Source organism: Zootermopsis nevadensis, unplaced genomic scaffold (assembly GCF_977971745.1).
Source record: "Zootermopsis nevadensis isolate Lab colony 2312 unplaced genomic scaffold, Znev_1.0 Znev_ptg000006l, whole genome shotgun sequence".
In the NCBI taxonomy this organism is placed as follows: domain Eukaryota; kingdom Metazoa; phylum Arthropoda; class Insecta; order Blattodea; family Termopsidae; genus Zootermopsis; species Zootermopsis nevadensis.
Window position 1 is genome coordinate 3,553,537 of NW_028259138.1, and position 20,346 is coordinate 3,573,882.

The 20,346-nt window shown below is 37.4% G+C and overlaps 1 protein-coding gene across 9 annotated transcripts in view; it reads right to left on the reverse strand.

Moving 5' to 3' along the window:
• Window positions 1–20,346, reverse strand: part of SP2353 (EGF like, fibronectin type III and laminin G domains protein pikachurin) — a 515,929-nt gene that overhangs the window by 68,704 nt on the left and 426,879 nt on the right. For all 9 annotated transcript variants that reach the window (XM_087343562.1, XM_087343560.1, XM_087343561.1 and 6 more), the window contains 5 exons: window positions 14,005–14,228; window positions 5,669–5,897; window positions 3,145–3,416; window positions 2,154–2,384; window positions 1,158–1,261 (listed from right to left, as the gene is read on the reverse strand). In XM_087343562.1, coding sequence (XP_087199688.1) covers window positions 1,158–1,261; window positions 2,154–2,384; window positions 3,145–3,416; window positions 5,669–5,897; window positions 14,005–14,228 — 1,060 coding nt within the window. The remainder of the gene's footprint in view (window positions 1–1,157; window positions 1,262–2,153; window positions 2,385–3,144; window positions 3,417–5,668; window positions 5,898–14,004; window positions 14,229–20,346) is intronic.

The following is a 20,346-nucleotide window of genomic DNA, read 5'->3' on the forward strand; positions in this document are numbered from 1 at the left end:
CTGTATCTAGACTTCTATTCGAGAAGCCTGAATTTTAGCCTGGTTACCACATATAATGATTATGTTTCCATGGTTTCCCAATTTTATTTTGAGTGAATTCCTGAAACAGGTCACAATTCCCTCCTTCCAAATTTTTATCATGCAGGTTGATGTGACAGGATCACTTTCAACCTGTATTCAGGAGGTACACAGTTTGAATCTTTGCTATGTTACCAATTATTTTGGCAAGCTTTTGGTGGCTTTCCTCAGTGTTTCAAAGTGAAGGCTGTGATAGAACCTTAAAAAATGGGCCACTCTTTTCTTAATATTTATTGGGTACATTGGTGTTGCATGTCATTTTAGAACTGTATTTGTGAGGCACCCAATTGGAAACTGAACTGAGTTACTGGCTATCCAAACTTTCTCATGGTTTTCCTCAGTCTCTCACCATGATCATAGTATGCTAAAATAAGAAACAAATGACTCCGTTTAAGCATTTACCTTCTCACCATTCATGACCCATCTCAATGAATGCTCCATATATCATGCAACTGAAACATTATTGTTAAATAGTATGGAAGTTAACTGCATCCCAGATTATTCTGAGATATCTAAGAGTTGATGATCTTTGTAAAAAATAAAATATCAACCTGAGTTAGCATGGGATAATATTTTTTTTCCCATCCTATTACTGCTAAACCAAATTCATTTGGGACTTAAAGAAAATACACATATCTGACTCCAGATGTTAATGAATTAGAGACTGCTGTACATTCATAAGACATGTTTATATATTTTTACACTGGAATGCATGTGAATAGGAAAACTTTTCTGCTCCTGTAGCACATGTCATAAGTTCCCACACTAGATGCAGTGACATTTATGTGTTGTTACTGTGAATAAGCTAATTTTTACAAACAATGGAAAGTGATCCTGAGATAACTTAGAATAGCAATCATTATAATTATTACATAAGCAACTTTTTGTACAGTACCATCGAATATTTTAAATCAAAACACACAACAAGAATTTAATTTTTGTTGGGATATTCCAAATGTTAAATAAAATCAAGATTTTTTATATTTTTTTCAGAAAAAAACTAATTTGGATAGTGGTTAATAATTAAAAATGTAATGAATGGTGGGAAATATGCTTATGCTTAACTAAAATATTATTACCTATGTAAAGACCAGTGTTGGTGTTCAGTTGTCTAAGCTTTCCTGGTGATCTTTTGGCGACTGTTGTGCCATTATCAACTGTCACTGAGCCTTCCTGTTCATTTCTGAAAAGAATTACAGAAACACTTTTAATCATCTTGTGAATTATTAACATATTTCATGTTTTTGGCAAGTATGGAGACAAATGCAAGAGGAAACCAAATTAACAAGGGAATAGAAACCAGCATCAGCTGTGATTCCTATCTTTGCTGACAAATCCCGAGAAGCTATGGGGCTCAGCCAGTAACCAAGCCAATGGGAAGAGGGGACTATTTCCTTTCAGATAAAGTCAGCTAGAGTGTGAAGCTGATCATTCACCTACACCAAGTGGCAGGGTCTAGAACAGAAGATGAAGCTTTATGCCTCTTTTGCTGTCACAACATGGTGATTGCCACAAGGGCAACTTTACCTTTCACATCAGCAGTTTATAATTTTCATATCTGCTAAAGGTATAAATTCTTTATGTACAATGCTGGGGTAGGCTGTCTGTTGATACATTTCTCAGATATATCAATCAATAAAATGACATGTTATGGGCTGCACGACCTGGGTTTAATTCCAAACATACACAGAGTTTTTTGTCTTTGGTATCTATAATTCAGTGTAGACCACCTATCCATAGACTATTTATTCACAGGGAAAATGATCCAGAAAATTACAGACAACTTCCAAACTGTTATAAAAGAATTTCTCTGATGTTACAAACACACTCCAATTAGTACTTAATCAATATGTATAATTAATAATTGTACAAGATAGTCAGTTGTTCAGGGCATCCACACAAAAATAAAGGTTTAAGCATTTGAAATAAAGTACATAATCTACTATATTTATTCAGCCACATCACATTAGCATATTGCACAAAGAGGTATGGATATTAATTCTACGTACGACTGAAAACTTTTTGATAGGGCTATGCAAATGCATCAAATAAAGAAAGCAAAAATTGCTACAAACCTGATAGCCTTCACTCTGTGCCAGAGGCCATCGTCAACTCGTGTATAGTTGTATGGTATGATAACTTCTCCGCTGCCTAAGTTGAACCTGAAGTGGAGATAGCCGTCTGCAATACCAAGGCCCAGGAAGTCCCCTGCTGCAGACATATTTCGACGCCCACTCCAGAGAAGAAGACCCACAGAGGAGCTAGTTCGGAATCTCATGTTGATGTTGATCTTATAGCTAATGATCCTGTGTGTAAGATGTAAAGAAAGCATTTAAAGTATGCGACAGAAAAAATTTCCATAATGCTTTCACTGTTAAGGGTGAAAAAGTTCTGGGAAACAGAAAAGAATGCTGTACCTTATAAATGGAACGGTTCTGCCCAAGTCATGACTACATTTTTTTTGGACCAGGAGCCATCCCAAAAAAAACAGGAGTCAGATAATTTTCAACTTGGTTTTATATTTTAATGACTAACAAAAATAATTCAGTGTGCCAGTAATTAATCACCTTTCTAAGCATACATAACCAGTGGAACACCTACTGAAATTACTCTGTCCATCTGTCTGTCTGTCCATATGCATGAAACAACTCGAGAATGGACAAACTGATTTTTATTAATTTGGAGAATTGGAGATTTTTGCAAAGAAATGTGTTCAGCCACTTTAATCTACATTCAGATCATAATTTCAACAAGAACTTTAGGTAACAGCATAACTACTTTTTGAGCTCATTTTATTATACAGAAAAAAATATTTCTCAGTAAAGAAGCATGCAATTTTGATTGAACCCTGGTCGTCCAGTCCATAGCGTCACTATACTGACTGAGATATGCCATACTATATGACCAATGCATTAACAAAGCATCATTAAATAGGCCAAAAACTAACTAATGTCTCACAACAATTATTCTCCCATTTAGTGCTATATAACATATTTCACTAAGAAAGCACTATTGAAGAAGTTAAAAAATTAAACTTTATGAGAGGCAAAGTAATTCACTACTTGCCTGCGCATTGTGTCGGGATCACTGTAGTGGAGGTAGCTGTCACCTGCAAACCTGGGGATTGGTATGTCCTGCAGAATGGTGGGGGCAGCATGTTGTTGGCACTGCACATCATGATGGCCTTGTGCACATTCACACGTGAAGTAATCCATTTCAGGTACACAATGACCTTCATCACCACATGGTCGAGTGACACATGGGTGAGGACAGTTGTCTACATTCACACCCCCTAAGGCAGCTGCCAGAATCTGTAATGGCTGGTTGTTAATCACCACCTAAAGCAAGTATCAGAAATTCATCCAAAGATTGTTATGAAGTCAATTTCAGATGCATGCAACACTGAATGTATCAGCCAGTGTCCAAATTTCTCACTTGATAATAAAAATGCAACTTCTCTTTACAATCCAGGAAAATAATTTCAGTGTTTAAATTTGTATATATTCTTTGAACAAGGTGCAAAATGACAGCATAATGTGGCAGGTGTTAACTGTGCATTCACCCAAATGTTCTGTATCTAGAACCAATGACTGAATTATAATAAAAGTTTATATTGGGCATCTACACTAATGAGGTAATAAAAACTCAGATTTGCTCTAAGTTGGCCCAATACAAACCCCAGTTTTCACAAACCTCAAATCAAACATCATATTTTTTCTCAAAAGTGGCTCATTACACAATACAATAAAACAACATAACTAAAGTGTTTATTAAGACACATAGATTTTATTTGAAATAATCTAAAGAGAAGAGGAACCAAAATATAAGAAACAAAACACATTGGTTCTCCAAACTCTCCTCCTCTCCTGTCAGTAATTTGTGGACAATGAAAGCCAAAGACAAAGCCATAACCACTGTTGTTCAGATGAAATCCACACAACAGCTTAAATGGACTAGAAGGCTACAAAATATACAAGACATTTCAAATTACCCAAAAACAATATCTGTGGAAACTGAAATTTTGGACTACTAATAGAATCCAGAAAGACAGGCTCCTCAAATAAATAATTAATTAGAGACCATGTGAAACAAATAATCACAGGAAACCAATGAAGAGTGCAAAATTATGAGAATGGAACTGACTCAAGATCAAACCACATGGATTTTGTTATTAGTGATTGCCAAAATTTTGAATTCTACTGCCAGAGTTAGTTCGACCAATAGAGCTTCTCCCAAACTCAATAACTGCTAAAATATCATAAAATAATCAAATACTAACCTAAATAATCAGTATGTTTCTTCCTTTCATTGGTACAACCTTAGTAGAGGAACTGAATAATTTTTTACTACGAGGGCAATTCAAAAATTAACCTCCGGTCGGGCGCGAAAAACAAACCAGCTGCCATAGCAACATAGCGCATGCGCAGTCGACATCAGCAAACCTTCACCTCGTTGCACATCAAATTGGCCGCCAATTTGTTCAATACTGCCTGAGTAGTGCGTGGTGTAAGATGGAGGCTATAGTTGCTGCTCCCGCCAGTTGTGAGGTACGTAGTGTCATTCGTTTTCTGCAAGCAGAATGAAATTCTGCCGTTGGGGACGAGACATGGGTAAGCTTCACGAATGTGGAGACTAAAGAGAAGTCGAAACAATGGATGCACACTCAATCACCGAACAAGCCCAAAAAATTCAAACAAACATTTTCGAACAAAAAAATGATGGCTACAGTGTTTTGGGACCGCAAAGGAATTTTGCTTACAGAATTCATGGAATCAGGGACGACAATAACATCACAGGTTTATTGTGAAACGTTGATAAAGCTTAGGAGATCAATCCAGAATAAACGACGTGGGATGCTCACGAAGGGGACTGTTCTTCTGCACGACAATGCGCGGCCCCACACCGCCGCTCGCACAAAGACTCTACTCGACCAGTTCAAGTGGGAGATTTTCGACCATCCCCCTTACAGCCCTGACTTGGCGCCGAGTGATTACCATCTTTTCCTAAAAATGAAGGTCTGGCTGGCTACTCAGCACTTTGAAAGTAATGAGGAACTCATGGATGGAGTCAACAACTGGCTGGGCACCTTGGCGGAACCGTTCTTCGAAGAGGGAATAGATAAGCTGGTGTCACGATACGACAAGTGTCTGAATATGGGTGGCGACTATGTTGAGAAGTAATGTATGTATGTTTGTAACTTTTGTATATAATATTTTTTTTTCACTGTATTTTGTTTTTCTTTCCTACTCGATCGGAGGTTAATTTTTGAATTGCCCTCGTACATCAATATTTAGAAATTATTTCTTGGGATACTGTTTTACATGACCAATGAAACTTAATTAACATAGTGCAGTACTATTGTATGAACTTTCTTAGATCTGTATAACAGAGTAAAGCCCCAGATAACTGATCCCAGTTGTAAGGACTTGCATGTTTGCTAATCACAAATTAGGGATGGCTCCCTCTGAATATATACTGGGGCCATCAACTTTATGGCATCTTGATCACTAACTTGCTTACAATTAGGAACAATCTGATTTACCTTGAGAAATTTATCATCATTTTGTTGTACTTATCTTTCTTTCCATACCTTCTGAATGCAGCCCACAAAGGATGTCCGGACCTTCACTTTTGGCGACACCATATCAAAGTTGGGTACTCCACCAATGTATAAGTTCTGAGGGAGAGATAGCTGTGTGAACGCACCAGGGGCCATAGCCTGTGTTGGTACCATATTGTCTACTTGCAGAATGGCGAGGCGTCCTGTCCGTGAGAGCCGCAACTCATGCCACTCGCCCAGAGTCACTGGCTCACCACTCCTGTAACATACACATATAGTGGCTTCACTTAACTTAGAACACAGCCTGTGGTATTCCACTTGTACAGAAACAATGCTGCTGACACCAATTTGTAAAAATTATAAAATTATTTTTAGGACTTTGTCAATCATCTAAATTATAAATAAAACCACAGACCTGGTCTGAGGCTAGCTCAACCATGGGGTCCAACAGATAGGGTTTCTGTACTTTCCCTTTTTTTACCTGAAGATGGAAGCAGAATCAGTATCCAAAAGATTTCAATCTTATTTATAATTTAGATGATGGACAAAATCGAAAAGAAACAATTTTACAAATTATAATACACCATCATCAGAACTCTTCAGACTTCATGCTGACACAAGTTGAAAAACAAAATAACGCTGTTAGTATACTAACAGTGCTAATGTCCAAACCTGCCACTGGACATGTACTCAGTCAGCGTCATCCATCTCCAAACTTCACAACCTCTTTCTTTAATATCCATATTAATATTATCTATCTATATCATTTTTGGCTTTCAAAGTGGCAACTTCCCCAAAGGTTTCCCACCAGATTTCAGTATTCATTCATCTCTCCATCAAACATACCTTAATTAGTGTAACAAAAATAGATCACCTGAATAAATTACGAAGTTTCTTGTCATGCCCTAACCTGCCAACTTACTTGTCCCTCTAAGTTCATTTTGATGAGCATTTTTCTTTCAAGCACTAATAATTTATGTTTTTCAAACAGTTTGTAACCACCAACAAGACCACACAATTGCAAAACTCAGAAGGCCACACTCTGAAACAGATAACATTAAGTAAAAGTAACGAATTAGTAAAAAAAATAAGTGTAGTTTTCAGTATATTTATAAAACAATGATCTATTCTGTGAAATGAAACAACTATTAATTTATGCAAATAATCTGCTGCACTAATGAGTCCCACTGGAAAAGCATATTTTGATGTAGTTCAAGAAAAGTAACATATATTGATTCACAGTTGGCAGTAGGCACTGATGAGAATGCAAAAATGTTAGGTAAGGTGATGGACTGACAAAAATAAAATAAAATAAATAAAAATAAAACAAGCAGCACAACATGAATTTCTGTGCACTGAATTTAAACTACAATTACTTACACTACTAGGCTCATGAAATGTTACAAAATTTGAAAATGGCAAAATTAATTCCAAAATTTTGCTAAACTTTTTTTGCATGTAACATTTTAATAATATTAAAAGAAGCTGAGCAAAATTTGAGCTTACCAAATGCTTCTTACTGAAAATTAATCATATGACGTCCATCTAAAATTTGTCATAGAATCGTGACAACTTTTGAATCTACCCAATGCAAATTACTTGTGCCCATGACTACTCTTCCCTTCCGTTTTGTCCATACCACAAGCCACCATAAAATAATATCACAGTACTAAGAAACCTTTGAGAAAATACTAAGTCAGCACATCGTTGCCCTGCCTAATTAGTTCCCGGTGGCGTTCTCTGTTTATGGAGTTAGGTTGTCGTCACAAAGGTTGCAGAACATACGGTGTTTAGTCACAACATGTAAGCTTTGCTCAAGGGGATTATCGTGCAGTGAGATAAATCGGAACAGAGTGAAACACGAGGGACTTGAATCCTGATAATCTAATAGGTTTCTCTTGTCCTTTGGTATGCAACAGACTCGCACTCAGTGTCATCTTATTTCATACAACAAAAAATGAAAGTGCACAATGTCAAACCAACAGTTCAAGCAAACTTTATTTTTTTTTTAAATACAACAAATCAGGAGATGTGGAAAGTAAAACTATTTTTACCCTATTGCTGTGATATTCAACAGGAATACCTAAAGGAAGAAGATAGTTTGGGGCACATGGGCATAGATAGAATGATAGTTTTGAAACAAATGTAATTAATAAACAGAGTGTGAGGTCATGGACTGGATGAAACTGGCTTGGGTAATGGCTGAATGGTGTGTTTTTGTTAACATTTCTTCTTCTTCTTCTTCTATGGCTCTCCGGTCCGTATTCGGTCCATGGCCTCCTCAATTCTCCTCTTCCATTCGGTCCTCTGTTAGGTCCGTCTGTCCGAGACTTTGATTGAAGTTTCAAAACATCTTCCTTTTTACGGTTAACACAGCAATGAATATTCAGGTTCCATACAAGACAGTACTGACTAACTGAACAACTAACAGATTTTATAAAGAACAACTCTCATCCACGGAGTCAGGTACCATATTCACATTCTTAACAAATATCACCCCTACTTTGTATTTTAAGGGTTCCAAATTTGAAAGAAGGTGTGGAGCAATATTGAAGTTTTTAATATTTTTACTCATATAAGCAAAATTTATGACAAGACATTCAGACCCCTACAAATGCCTTTTTCATGAACAATACCACACATTATTTGACAATATATAATATTTTCATTGAAAACAATAATATGAAATAAACTAAAAATCCAATACTTTGTTCCAGTCAGGAAGCAAGATACACAGGAAAAACAAATTAAATTCTTCATCCTAATTACCAAATGTCAATTGTTTTATTTATTTGAAGGAACAGTGCAATATTTAACCTATTTGCCTTACTCCATAAGGGAAAGTAGCCTTATGCTATCACGTTCCATTTAAAGAATGTGTTACGAAACTTGACGTAAATATCATGCTACTAGAAACTGTCCCACCTTTTTATTTTTAATTTCCCATCATCAATAACACCAACATGGCGATATTACTTTTTGGGTGGGAGTGACAATACCGGTACGTAATAAAAAGTACTGTAATTTTAGGTGGTAACAGGTCTTCAAAAAATATAAGTAGGTCACAAACATGGCTATATAACAGAAAAACAATTCTTATTGGCCTGTGCGAAAAATTACTAACATGATGCGACATGACACCGCAAAATGTTAACGTCATATAAGACATGCCAGTTGCGGTTTTCTGGGTTCTGACACCACTGTGGTTTTGTAAGAGGTAACAACGTTTTATAGGAACATATCACCTCCATCTTCAGGGTATGGCATCACAACACCAAAAATTACAGTCAATACCTTTTGGAAAATGTAATATAGTCAGAATCTGCACCAGCGGAACGTATTACAGAAATGGATAATTTGATTTCATAGTTACTGAATTATAACTCACGTCATCGTTGCCACAAAATAGTAGACACAGGGATCACAAGTTCTTCCCAGAACTTCTTGTTGAAAAGGTTGTTGAAGTGTCTATTTTATGTTATATGCATCTTGTGGGCTCTTACAAACCTCTGATATTGGTATCCATTAATAACTCTGATTCTGTATATGCAATTATATTATTTACTTTATTATTTGTCAACCTTAATTTCGTGAGACAATTTCCATGATTTTATGCCAAAGACACACAATGACGAGCACTGAGATGTATCTTGAAACTTCTATTCAACCCCGAGAGACAATTTACGAGATAGAACAATCTGTAAAGAATACTGAAAGAACAGTGGAGAGAGGAGAGAGGAGAGAAAGGAGAGGCAAGGACGGAATATAGACACTAAAACAAGAGACAATTCTCTGCCTCCCTACCACCATCAGCTTCATCATGTCGCTTCCTATTTATTTTAATCTTATTCTCTTAGTGCTTTGAGCTCCTAGAAGCTGTCATCAAAGATTAGAGGAAGTTCCTCTTAGTCGCTTTCTTTGTCATTACAGAGTTCATTCCACTTCTACACTTTTCTTCTTCTTCTTCTTCTTCTTCTAGCACGTTCCATTCCAATAAAGTGACTATTCTGTATTTTAACATTCTGCTGTGTTAACTACATTGGTTCTGTTCAGTCAAAAACTAATATAGTAAACACACCATGACACCAAAACACTTGTTACACTAAGAGCATGTAAGTTATTGCACTACAATGTAACAAAATACATTTTAAGAAACATTTAACTCCAAAATTTTCTGAAAGAAGAATAATCCATCAGCAAAAAGAACAAAACATTTAAGACATAGGTTTGTAAAGTGGTGGCTGAATAGAATTAATGAAGTTACTATCTTTCTTGTTTACAGATTTTTAACGGCGCTACATTAACTACAGAAGTTATGTAGTATTAACTTGTAGAATGATTGTGAATGATGAATAGGAAATGATGGATCTTACATTATAGTGTATAATGACGTTCTATCAAGTGCAGATATTATTTAGTTTCAAATTATACAAAAAGATGACCATGTCAGGTGCACTTGAAAGAAACAGAGAAGAAGCGGCCATGGCTCATTTTTAAGTAACTATCCCAAAATATGACGAAGTTTTTCTTCTGGGTTTTGGCGCCGTGTAGACTCGTCGCCATATGAAAAAGTTTTCATGTACAGATTTGAAGATGGAGACAGTAAGTTTCTCCGAAAAGTTGACACCTACTGACGAGTCTACAAGACGACATAACCTAGAAAGAAAATATCGACTTCCTCACCGCCATGAAAAACTCCCCAAGTCTCACATCCCAAAATACATTTAAAGCAACTGAGGGCAGCCACTTTCTGGGAAAAGGCAGAAAATTAATACAAAATACAAACACCACCAACGGAACCCCCAGGATTGGTCTTCAGATATTAGGTCTGTTCAGCGGCAAATGAGACGGGAATATGAACCTAAATGGTGAGTGTCGCGGCCTCTTTCAAAGTTCCAGAGATTTCTCGAGAGACTCAACAAATTCACATTGAGAAATAAACGTTAACTTCACAAAGATTCCAACAAGGCCCTGACTACAGCGTCAGCCCAACACCTATCTGCTTGGTTCTTACGAAATGTGTCCGGACAGACCGTTCCTTTGATGTACGTCTGAACACAGTTACAGAATTCGAACTCGCTAATTATCGACTGGTTAACAGGTCAAATTGGTGCTGTCCGCCCACCAACGGGCTTGTTAGCTGTTAATTGGAAGCTGAGACGTAGGCCTAATTATTACAATCCGGCAGATATGTACATCCTGACACTAATAAGAATTATATTTTAATCTATGATTTAGAACTTTCATACCTCTTCTGAAAAGAGAGTGTTTTTTATGGTTAGTTTGAAAAAAAGTACACGAAATGAATGCACAATGGAGATGCCATGCCCATCCGTCCAAATGGCACATTCGAAACTAGTGAATATATTTCGAAACACTGGTGCAGGACATCATCACCAAAAGTTGTTAAGGGAATTTAATTTTGGTTCACATGGGTCTAAAATGCTTTATATGAAGGTAGCTCTCTTCTGAGTTGTAGCGCCGTGTAGTGTAGTAGAAGTTTATCAACGTTTCAGAGGTCCTTGCTGCCTCCATCATCAGGGCGAAGAGTCATTGAACTCATCACTGTAAAAACCTGAAATCCTACTTTTTATGAAGTTCAGATAGGATTTAACAGAATTTCCGAAACCACCTTATCTCACACCCATACTAGATCTCGTTCGAATTTACAACTTTTGTTTTAAACGTTTTCCAACGTTTTTAGCGTCCAGCTTTGCGACAACTGTTAGTTTTGGTAATAAATGGTTGTCAGAATCAACGAGAGATATAAAGTTTCAAATAGCATATTTTAAAAGCACAGAGTGCTCCATACATTTCATAATCATAATATATTATAATATGGAAAATTAACCTTGTGTGTAGGCTATAGATTTAATGGGACAGTCTGTAAATGTACTTCAGCTGACAGCTGGGCCGTCCTTACACCGGAGCGGCCGCCGCAGGCACCGTGCTTCGTACGACATAATGACATGAGGACTTTTGTTACACACGGCGTGCACAAGATGAAAATTTTAAGAAACGAATATAATCTTGCAACATAACACTAGCCTCGACAGTATTATAATACACCGAGATCTCAAAGGATATGTATAACAGCAAAGACAATTATGACGTAAAATATCGGCGTTATTTTTATCAGGTACACATAGAGTTAACATGAAAATACAGAAAACGAGAAAGCCGAGTAGGGATCCAAGGCATGGATCACAAACAACCCACATGTTTCTAATTAAAAGCCAATTTTATACATTAAATGGTAGAGTAACCTCAATGTTACTGCGTATAAATTCGACAAATATTTACATTTCTAATCAATATTTATCGTCTCAAAGCTTATCGTAAACCTCATCATTTGATACGTATCGCTGAATATAAAAGGAAATAATTATTTTTCAAAACTCAACATCTTCAGGTCTGTGACCTTCGGGATGAAGGTCTAGACTCTAGACCCCGTTTGTTTCCGAACTACATAAGCATTCTCACCAAGACTGGAACCCATGACAGTTTTTGTGCAATCTCACCATCAAAACAAACAATTTTCTTCTTTGCGCCGTTCTTTCATCGTGCTTAGTTACCAAACTACAGAAACCATCTTCACTGAGACTCAAACCCAGGAAACATCTTCGGTCTTATGACGGACTTATGGTCTCCTCGCCGAAACAAACAGCTCTTGTCTTTGCGCTGTTTTCCTACTGTGCTTAGTTTCCGAGCTTCAGAAACCACCCTCACCGGGACTCGAACCTTAGACATTTTTGAAGTTTCGACCTTTCTGAAAATATCTTCCTGTTTCAAAAATAAGCATTCAATGTCTTGGACAAAGTGGTGAATCCATTCTCGAGTTATAAGCGAACACATATAGGCCCTACTTACATTTTCAATGTTATGCACGTAAGATATTACAGTATTTTAATTACGTCTTGTATCATTATGTTATAATTGCAAATGTATTAATAGAATATGGAAACAAATTGAATGAAGTGGCAATATTCAATAACTTTCCATGTTTGAGCTACGTGAACTTGTAAGATTTGAGGTTTTCACAGCAGTGTAGCATGTTAGTAGTGTGTTAATACCATTAAAATCTCAGACTACCGCAAACTGACAACATTAACCCATTCAAAGTTCTTTTGGCATGTGGCCCTAGTAAGCAGACTTTTTATAATATAACTGGTAAGCTTATAAAATTTCGAAGACCCCAAAAGTCTTCCTGGCGGCAAGTTATGCCACATCATACATCTTCAGCTTCATTACCGCGTTAGCCTATACATTGTGGCTGCGCAGGGTGCAAGTGCAGAACCAACAAATAGTAATTTTTGTAGTATTCAGTGGTCTATGTTTCTTCAGAAAAGTTCAAAAGCGTAAAGTCTTTTATAGTAGTCGCTCAGCTGGCCAAAATTTTTTCGGCTTTTATGGAACCCACAGGTTCGGTACTACTCTATGTTCACAAAGGCCCGCCACTGGATTTTATCCTATAGATCAGTGGTATTCAACCTGGGGTACGCGTACCCCCGGGGGTACGCGAAGACATCTTAGGGGGTACGTGAAATTTTAAAAAAAATATATTTTTTATGATAAACACTGAATAATCAGTAATGTAATTTATTTAATTTATTTTAGATGTAGATTATGTACTATGCATAACTTGAATTATACACCAACAACTTTGGGGGTACAAAGTTGAAGAGAAATTATATCTGGGGGTACGCGAACAAAAAAGGTTGAATACCACTGCTATAGATGAACTGTTTTTGGAAAATCTATTTTAATATTGCCTTCCCATCCATGTCTAGGTGCCCTAGGTTATCTTGAGGTTTGATGATTAAATATTTACAATTTATCAATGCGTGCTACTGATCTAGACTATCGTTACTTCAATTTAATCACTTTAAGAATATTAGACGAAGAACCTCATTACGTAATTTAATGTATTTCCGTGATTCTTTCTCCCTCTTAAATCCTAATATTATCCTCAGCAATTTGTTCCCAAATGCTCTGAGACCAATCATATTTTATGTTTTCACAAAGCACCATGTGAACTTACATTTTTGTTTTATTTTTAGGTTTCTGTGTACAATACAGGACGATAAAAGACAGAACTAACTGGTAGCATATTTTCCACAAAATTACCCAAGAAGAAATTATTTGTACTCTTTACATAATCGGATGATGCAGGCAGAATTGTGTACGCTGATCTGGTTGGCAGATGAGTCAAAATCCAGTGATTATAGTAATACACAATGGAACTGTTTATTTACACATCTTTCGGGCAGTAACTTTTCCGCAACACTTGTATTATATTCACTAACTGCGTAATTTACACATTTTTTAAGTAGCACTTCAACAAAATTTGACAAGACATTTCTTACCTGATGGTGGCAGCACCAGTACCCAGATCAAAAGTAAACTCGAGATGACCATCACTCATGTACACAGCCATGAAATCGCCGACTCCATCTGAGCGATGCCCATTGTACAGAATGACCCCATCTTGGGCACTAGGTTTTAGGGTCAACTGGAGATCAAGCCAGGAAAGCGCTGACCCCCCGAGACCCGGGTACCTCAGGTAGCTTGACCCATTGAAAGAGGGCACCTGAAAAATTTAGTTCATGATATTTGTGGTTCTCATGGCGGGAAAATACATTCAACACTGAAGATGGAGATAGCAAGTCTCTCCGAAACGCTGATATCTACCTACAGGTATGCATTATGTTACAACCCATATAACCAATAAGTTAAGTTAATTTTTGTTGCGCTCTGTAGCGGACTCGATAAACCTTTCGGTACTAAGCCTATTTTATCAAACATACTTCCTTCTAAAAGTTTAATATTATTTATAAACTAGTGCAAAAGTCCGTTAAAATTTACTGGGGAATGACCATGTATATAATTTTATTTTATTCATCTTATTATAATTAGACAAAGATTTGTAACATTATATATTTTCAATTTCGCTAGGCAAAGAAATACAATTATGATTATTTTACCGACAATCTAATAAACATAAAGATCCGTATTTCCATGCCCATTAATTTGTAATTAGTAGCTATACAGTCCGACGTCTACGGAAAGTTTAAAGAAACGCCTGCAGATGGATGAAGGTTGAAATATAGTTATCTTGACGATCGCACTGTTCATCATTTAGGTTACACACACAGCAGGATACAACTTTTCAAGATTTAAGATTCACCGGGAAAGATTTCTTCGATATCTTATTCCCTCACCCTCTTTTATTTCTTTAATTTATCAATTTTGTACTTCTGTTTTCTTCCCTCCTCTTTCCTTACTCCTTTCCAAACTCTTATAGAACTTAGTTATTTTCTGGGTACTTTGTAGCTACATAAAACAGCACACAAAGCAGGGCTGTGGAGTCGGTGCCAAAACCTCCGACTCCGACTCCTTCATAAAAACTCAATATGTATTAATAGTGGTAATCCTATTACAATGGTAAATGGTACCATAAGAGATTTCATCACCACCACGTGAGTCATCAGGCTACTTCTTAGACTTATAGCCTACATTTAAATATAAGTCTAATGTTTATTGCAACAATCGGTTGATTTGTAGACAGTCTTAAGGTACTGGAACTAAAGTTATAAGGTATTATTCCCACACCACGTGGCTCAACGCGTCGTTGAATCTCCCTAAGCGTGTGGCCACAGGCGGCTCACACGGTAGCGAAAGTGTTCCTAAGATTTTATATCGAGGTCGGAGTCGGTACATTTTTATCGACTCCGACTACACCTAAAATTGCTTCCGACTCCAACTCCACAGCCCCGATACAAAGGAACACAGAAATCACAGGTTTCTTTCTGAAATGCTTGTTTATATTTCGATTGCATGAAACCATGCTAGTATCAAGGGCGAACGAGAGACGTAAACCATCTTACGTGTTAGGCGGCTTCATATAAGCTTGACCATGTTTCTTGGCAAACTTCACGCTGGAGGTTTCATTTATTCACTAAACGAGACTTACGGCTCTCCTGAAAATGTAATTTCATTCTAAGACGTTGGATTCTATTATTACTCCATGTAATAATTAGTTTAATATTTTTTCAGCTGTTCTTTCTCTCGACAGGTTCATAGGTTTCTACCTGCAAGTTCCGTCGAGAAGTGTGGAATTTTATAGGAATCTGTCGCGCTGCAACGTGTCGCACAATGTGACAGGCCCTTTTGCAGATCGATATGGGAACCCTCAGGTCACAAGCATCAGTTTTGCACGAGGAAAGAACACATGGAAGATGAAGTACAGCTAGAGTTCTATCAGACAGCGATAAATCAGTTTTGATGAAGACCTGCTGATGGGAATTTTCTCTTGTCACCACGTTTAGATTGGCCGGCTTTCGGGTACACTCAAACCGCTTACCAGTGGCACCGGAGGGCTCTTTTACAGAGATAAAGCGGCCGAAGTATTAATATGACTAACCATCCTCATCCAATGCCCATATTCGGCTTCAAGTCGTGGTGCTTGGGTAGACGGACAAGGTTCAATGGTTTGTACTCCTGGTTCCTGTTGCAGAGATCTGGGTTCTAATCTCGACCCGGTGACAGCCTATCATAGAAGAAATGTTTCCTGGTTTTCCTCAGTCCAACCAAGTAAATTCTGGGACCGTTCTTCAAAACAGGCGCCTCCGTACATGTCATTTACAAAGTCGTAATTTACAGTAATACGAGGTTCGATCGGAAAGTTTCTAGACTGCGCCTATAAAAACCCGTACACTTATCTCAGGTATTAAATTCATCCATCACCCTCGAAGTAGTTCCCCTGGGAGTGAACACAACGATCCCAGCGCCGTTGCCAAGCCTGGAAGCATCCCTGGAAATCTTTCTTTGTCAGCCTGTCAAGCACCATCTGCGATTCTGCCTGAATCTCTTCTATCGTCTCAAATCTCCTTCCCTTTAGCTGAATTTCCATCTTTGGGAAGAGGAAGAAGTCACACGGAGCTTAGAAAGGAAGTTCGGGTCGGTTCTTGCAAGATCTTTAAGCTCCTGACAAACGAGAAGTCGATTCTGCTTCTGGTCCTCAGACAGGATGCGTCGCATGTGGAGTTCTTCCTTTAGAATCAGCTGACAGGTCCCATAGCCTATCCCAACAATGTCACACAAGTCGTTGATGGTACGACGTCGATCTTCGTGAATGGCGTTGTGCTCGAAGATGGTCGTCGAGAACGCTCGTCATCATCGACAGAGGTTCGGCCATTTTTAAAACGTGAATGCCACACAAAAGTTTGTGCACGACCCATTGCGGACTCCCCAAATGCTTGCTTTAGCATTTCATAGGTTTCCGTAACCGTTTTGGCGAGTCTTTGGCAAAATTTGATGCACACGCCATTCCGAAATCGCAGGAGGGTCGGTGTAATGCACTACCAAAACGCCCGTAACTAAGAAACAAATGCTAATTCGATGATGCCGACTGGCACACTGATTCATTATGAATGTAGGCCGCACCCCCTAAAGGCAGAAGCTCGTACTACATCCGGTTCGCCCTCTATTGACACAGTCTTGAAACTTTCCGATCGCACCTCGTACTACCATTTGACGCAACGCAGTTGAAAAATGTCGTCGATAATTTAAGAATTAATCGATCAATCATCGATCGCTATTAGAAAGGAACGGTTGGTCATTGTTCTGCTAAATTTCTAAAAGGAAAAATTAATTTTACTTCTGGCATATACAGTTACATTGTTCAGTTCGTTTATTTTTGCTTTTATATTCGAACACAATACAAAACATCAAGTATCAAAGATAACATGTTTTGGTACATACGTTTATGCCATGTGACATACGGTAGCTGTATGGCGTGCATCCGAAACTTAACATTTATAAAAGTGTGGGGATATCATGCCTAAGTCGAGAACTGAGTCGGGCCGGTTAAAATATCGAATACGGCCACGACGTTAACACACCTGATGTAAACCATAAATACCTAGCTACACAAACTATAATTTTCCTTTATGTTTTGTACGGGTGTGAAACTTGGTCTATCGCACTAAAGGGAGAATACAGATTGTCTTAGATAAGGGTGCTGGGGAGAACTAAGGTGGATGAATTATCAAAACTATCTAACTAAACAAACTAAGTGGCTTACGGAACCCAAAGGCTCATCATCGAATTAACTAAAGTCCTCCAAGGGCCCCTGTGCTATGTTGTTGAAAGTAGGTGCATTCTCATATATATAGTATGAACAAATCGTATACATTACAATTTGCAAAACCCTTTACTGAACCGAGATTTGAAACTGCATTAACAACACAGGAGATCTGTAAAATCAGAAAGCTACCACAGACCTATCGCGTTACATATTCTGTTTGTATTTAATTCTTTCTCATATATATGTAAAAATAGTGTTCGACATATATCAGACAATTGACGCATTGCATAATAGTAATGAAATATATTCTAAAAGCTGGCGATCATGCGCTGGTTTCTCAACTGTTTGGGGAAATGCTATTTTCACTGTTTTAGTCGATTTTTGATGTGTTTTGTTAAGAAATATACAGCGTTCGACAAAATTTTTGAAAATCCGAACGCTATAAAACTGCTTTTTTGGGGGTTTGTCTTTTTTCGGGGTGTTTTATTAAAACAATAGTGTCCGGATTTTTCATGAGTTCGTGCCCACATATTATATCTACTGACAGACAATGTCCAAAATAACAATTTTACATATTACAACTGTTATCATGTTCCAAAGCTGAACGTAGCAATATCTCGATGCATTCACAACACAGTATCACTCCTATTTAGAATAGGAGCTGCATTGTTGAAAGGCATGAGTTGAAAAGCTTTGTTCCTTGCAGGGTCTTAAAACAGACTTCCATATCATAATGTTTCATGCAAAACAGTTTATATCCGTTAATTGAAGGCAGGAGAAACCCGCTGAACGCAGGGAATTGCACAGATCTGATCCAATTACGTGTACGGCAAAGAACATTAATTGTTTGTAACTCTAAATGTGACAGAGAAGATGCGAGGAATACAACCACAGTACTTCGCCACTGAAGCACCATTTATGTCTTCTCGCGTGCATGAGAAATGGAATACAATTAACGTACATTTTCTGCTGCAAGGGACTGAAATGATATGCATGCTTAATCACTTGGAACGCTCAACAAATACTACCTAGCTATTTAGCTAAAGTTAAGTTCCTCAGTGCGCTTTACACAAGTAATTTTGTAGGTGACACACAGCAAAAGTCTAAGAATGCACTCGAGTGCAATATAAGTAACTCCTTTGAGCAGAGGATTCTTGAGAAACTGACAGTCGCTTAGCCAGTCGAATTTTTTTTTTTTTAAGGAACACGAATACTTATTAGCGCGTTCGAAAGAGCCCACAATCTCATGTCTTGAGGTTACCAGGCTAAATTTTTATGCATTTCTCATCTCTGGCATTTGCGCTGTATGTCCTGCCCACTTCATCCCCTATGATTTAACCATCCTAACAATCTTAATTGACATTACTGAATTTTCTCCGTTTTCATGTCAGTCAATTTTTTATGCCAGTATACTTTCACCTGCAATGAAGTACAATTAGGATAATAAACCTTATTTAAGCAGACATTTTTCACGCATTCGGTAATAGTCTCGTCATTGTAGCTTAATCTTTGTTTCATGTTTAACTCCGAAAATGTGAGCTGTTCAAATTGGATAGTATTCTACTGCCAGTTACAAAGCTGACCATGAGCGTAATGTCGTTATCTGCCTGCATTTTAAAATGCGTTCATAAGTGAGCATTGGACGCATACACCGGGTGTTCCACCTTACATAACGTTCAGCGATGCCGTCAGCGACATGACATGATGAAAAGGACCCTAGATCCTATACAGGATGATTTAAAAGGTTAGGACCAAATTGAAGGAGCATATAGAGGGACTCAGAGAGAACAACTTTCGAATAGGAATCCATGTCCTCCGAAGTTATCCTGAGTCAGTCAAGGCCATTGAAGGTAGGGAAGTCTGATAACATACCGCTGAAACAATTTGGTTTGTAAGATTGCTAATGTAATCCTTGTACATTAATAACAAACAAAATTAAGCTAGTAGGAGAATAGCGAAGTACGATTATTTCAATTTGGCCCTAACCTTTTGAATCACCTTGTATATTATGGCTGACACAATGAGTCGGACGGTCGTTGATAAAATCCTGCAATTCGCTAAATTTGGGTTCCATTTTATTTTACATAATACTTCGTATTCTCACGTGTGATTGAGAATAAATTTCGATCTGAATTTCATGTGACGTAGTGCATAAACATAAACCTAAACTAAACAGTCTACAACGAAAGTCATGGTGCAAACTGTAAATAAAAAAATTTAATAAAAATCAGTTCAGTTGTTTCTGAGTTTAATCGTTTAAAGCCGAAGCTCCCCTAAACAACCTTACATACAAAGTTTTAAGGGATGGATCTTATTATGTATTGAACGTTAAGTTAAAAGTTTACCTACATAACAAATATTGATTATGGTTTCAATGTTTATTAAGAATCCACAAATTTTTCGGCCGTAATTGGTAATCTTCAGGTGATTATCTTGAAGTTTTCGAAACTAATCGATATGACTGCTACTTTGTAAACACGTTTTCAGTTGCTTAGGTCGAAACATATAGTTAATATTTAAGAAACATTTAAACTATAATCAAGTATTATTGTGTAGGCGCAATTTCATCCTTACATATAAAGTTAAAATTATGGGTTTATAGCTCGTGAACGGATATACA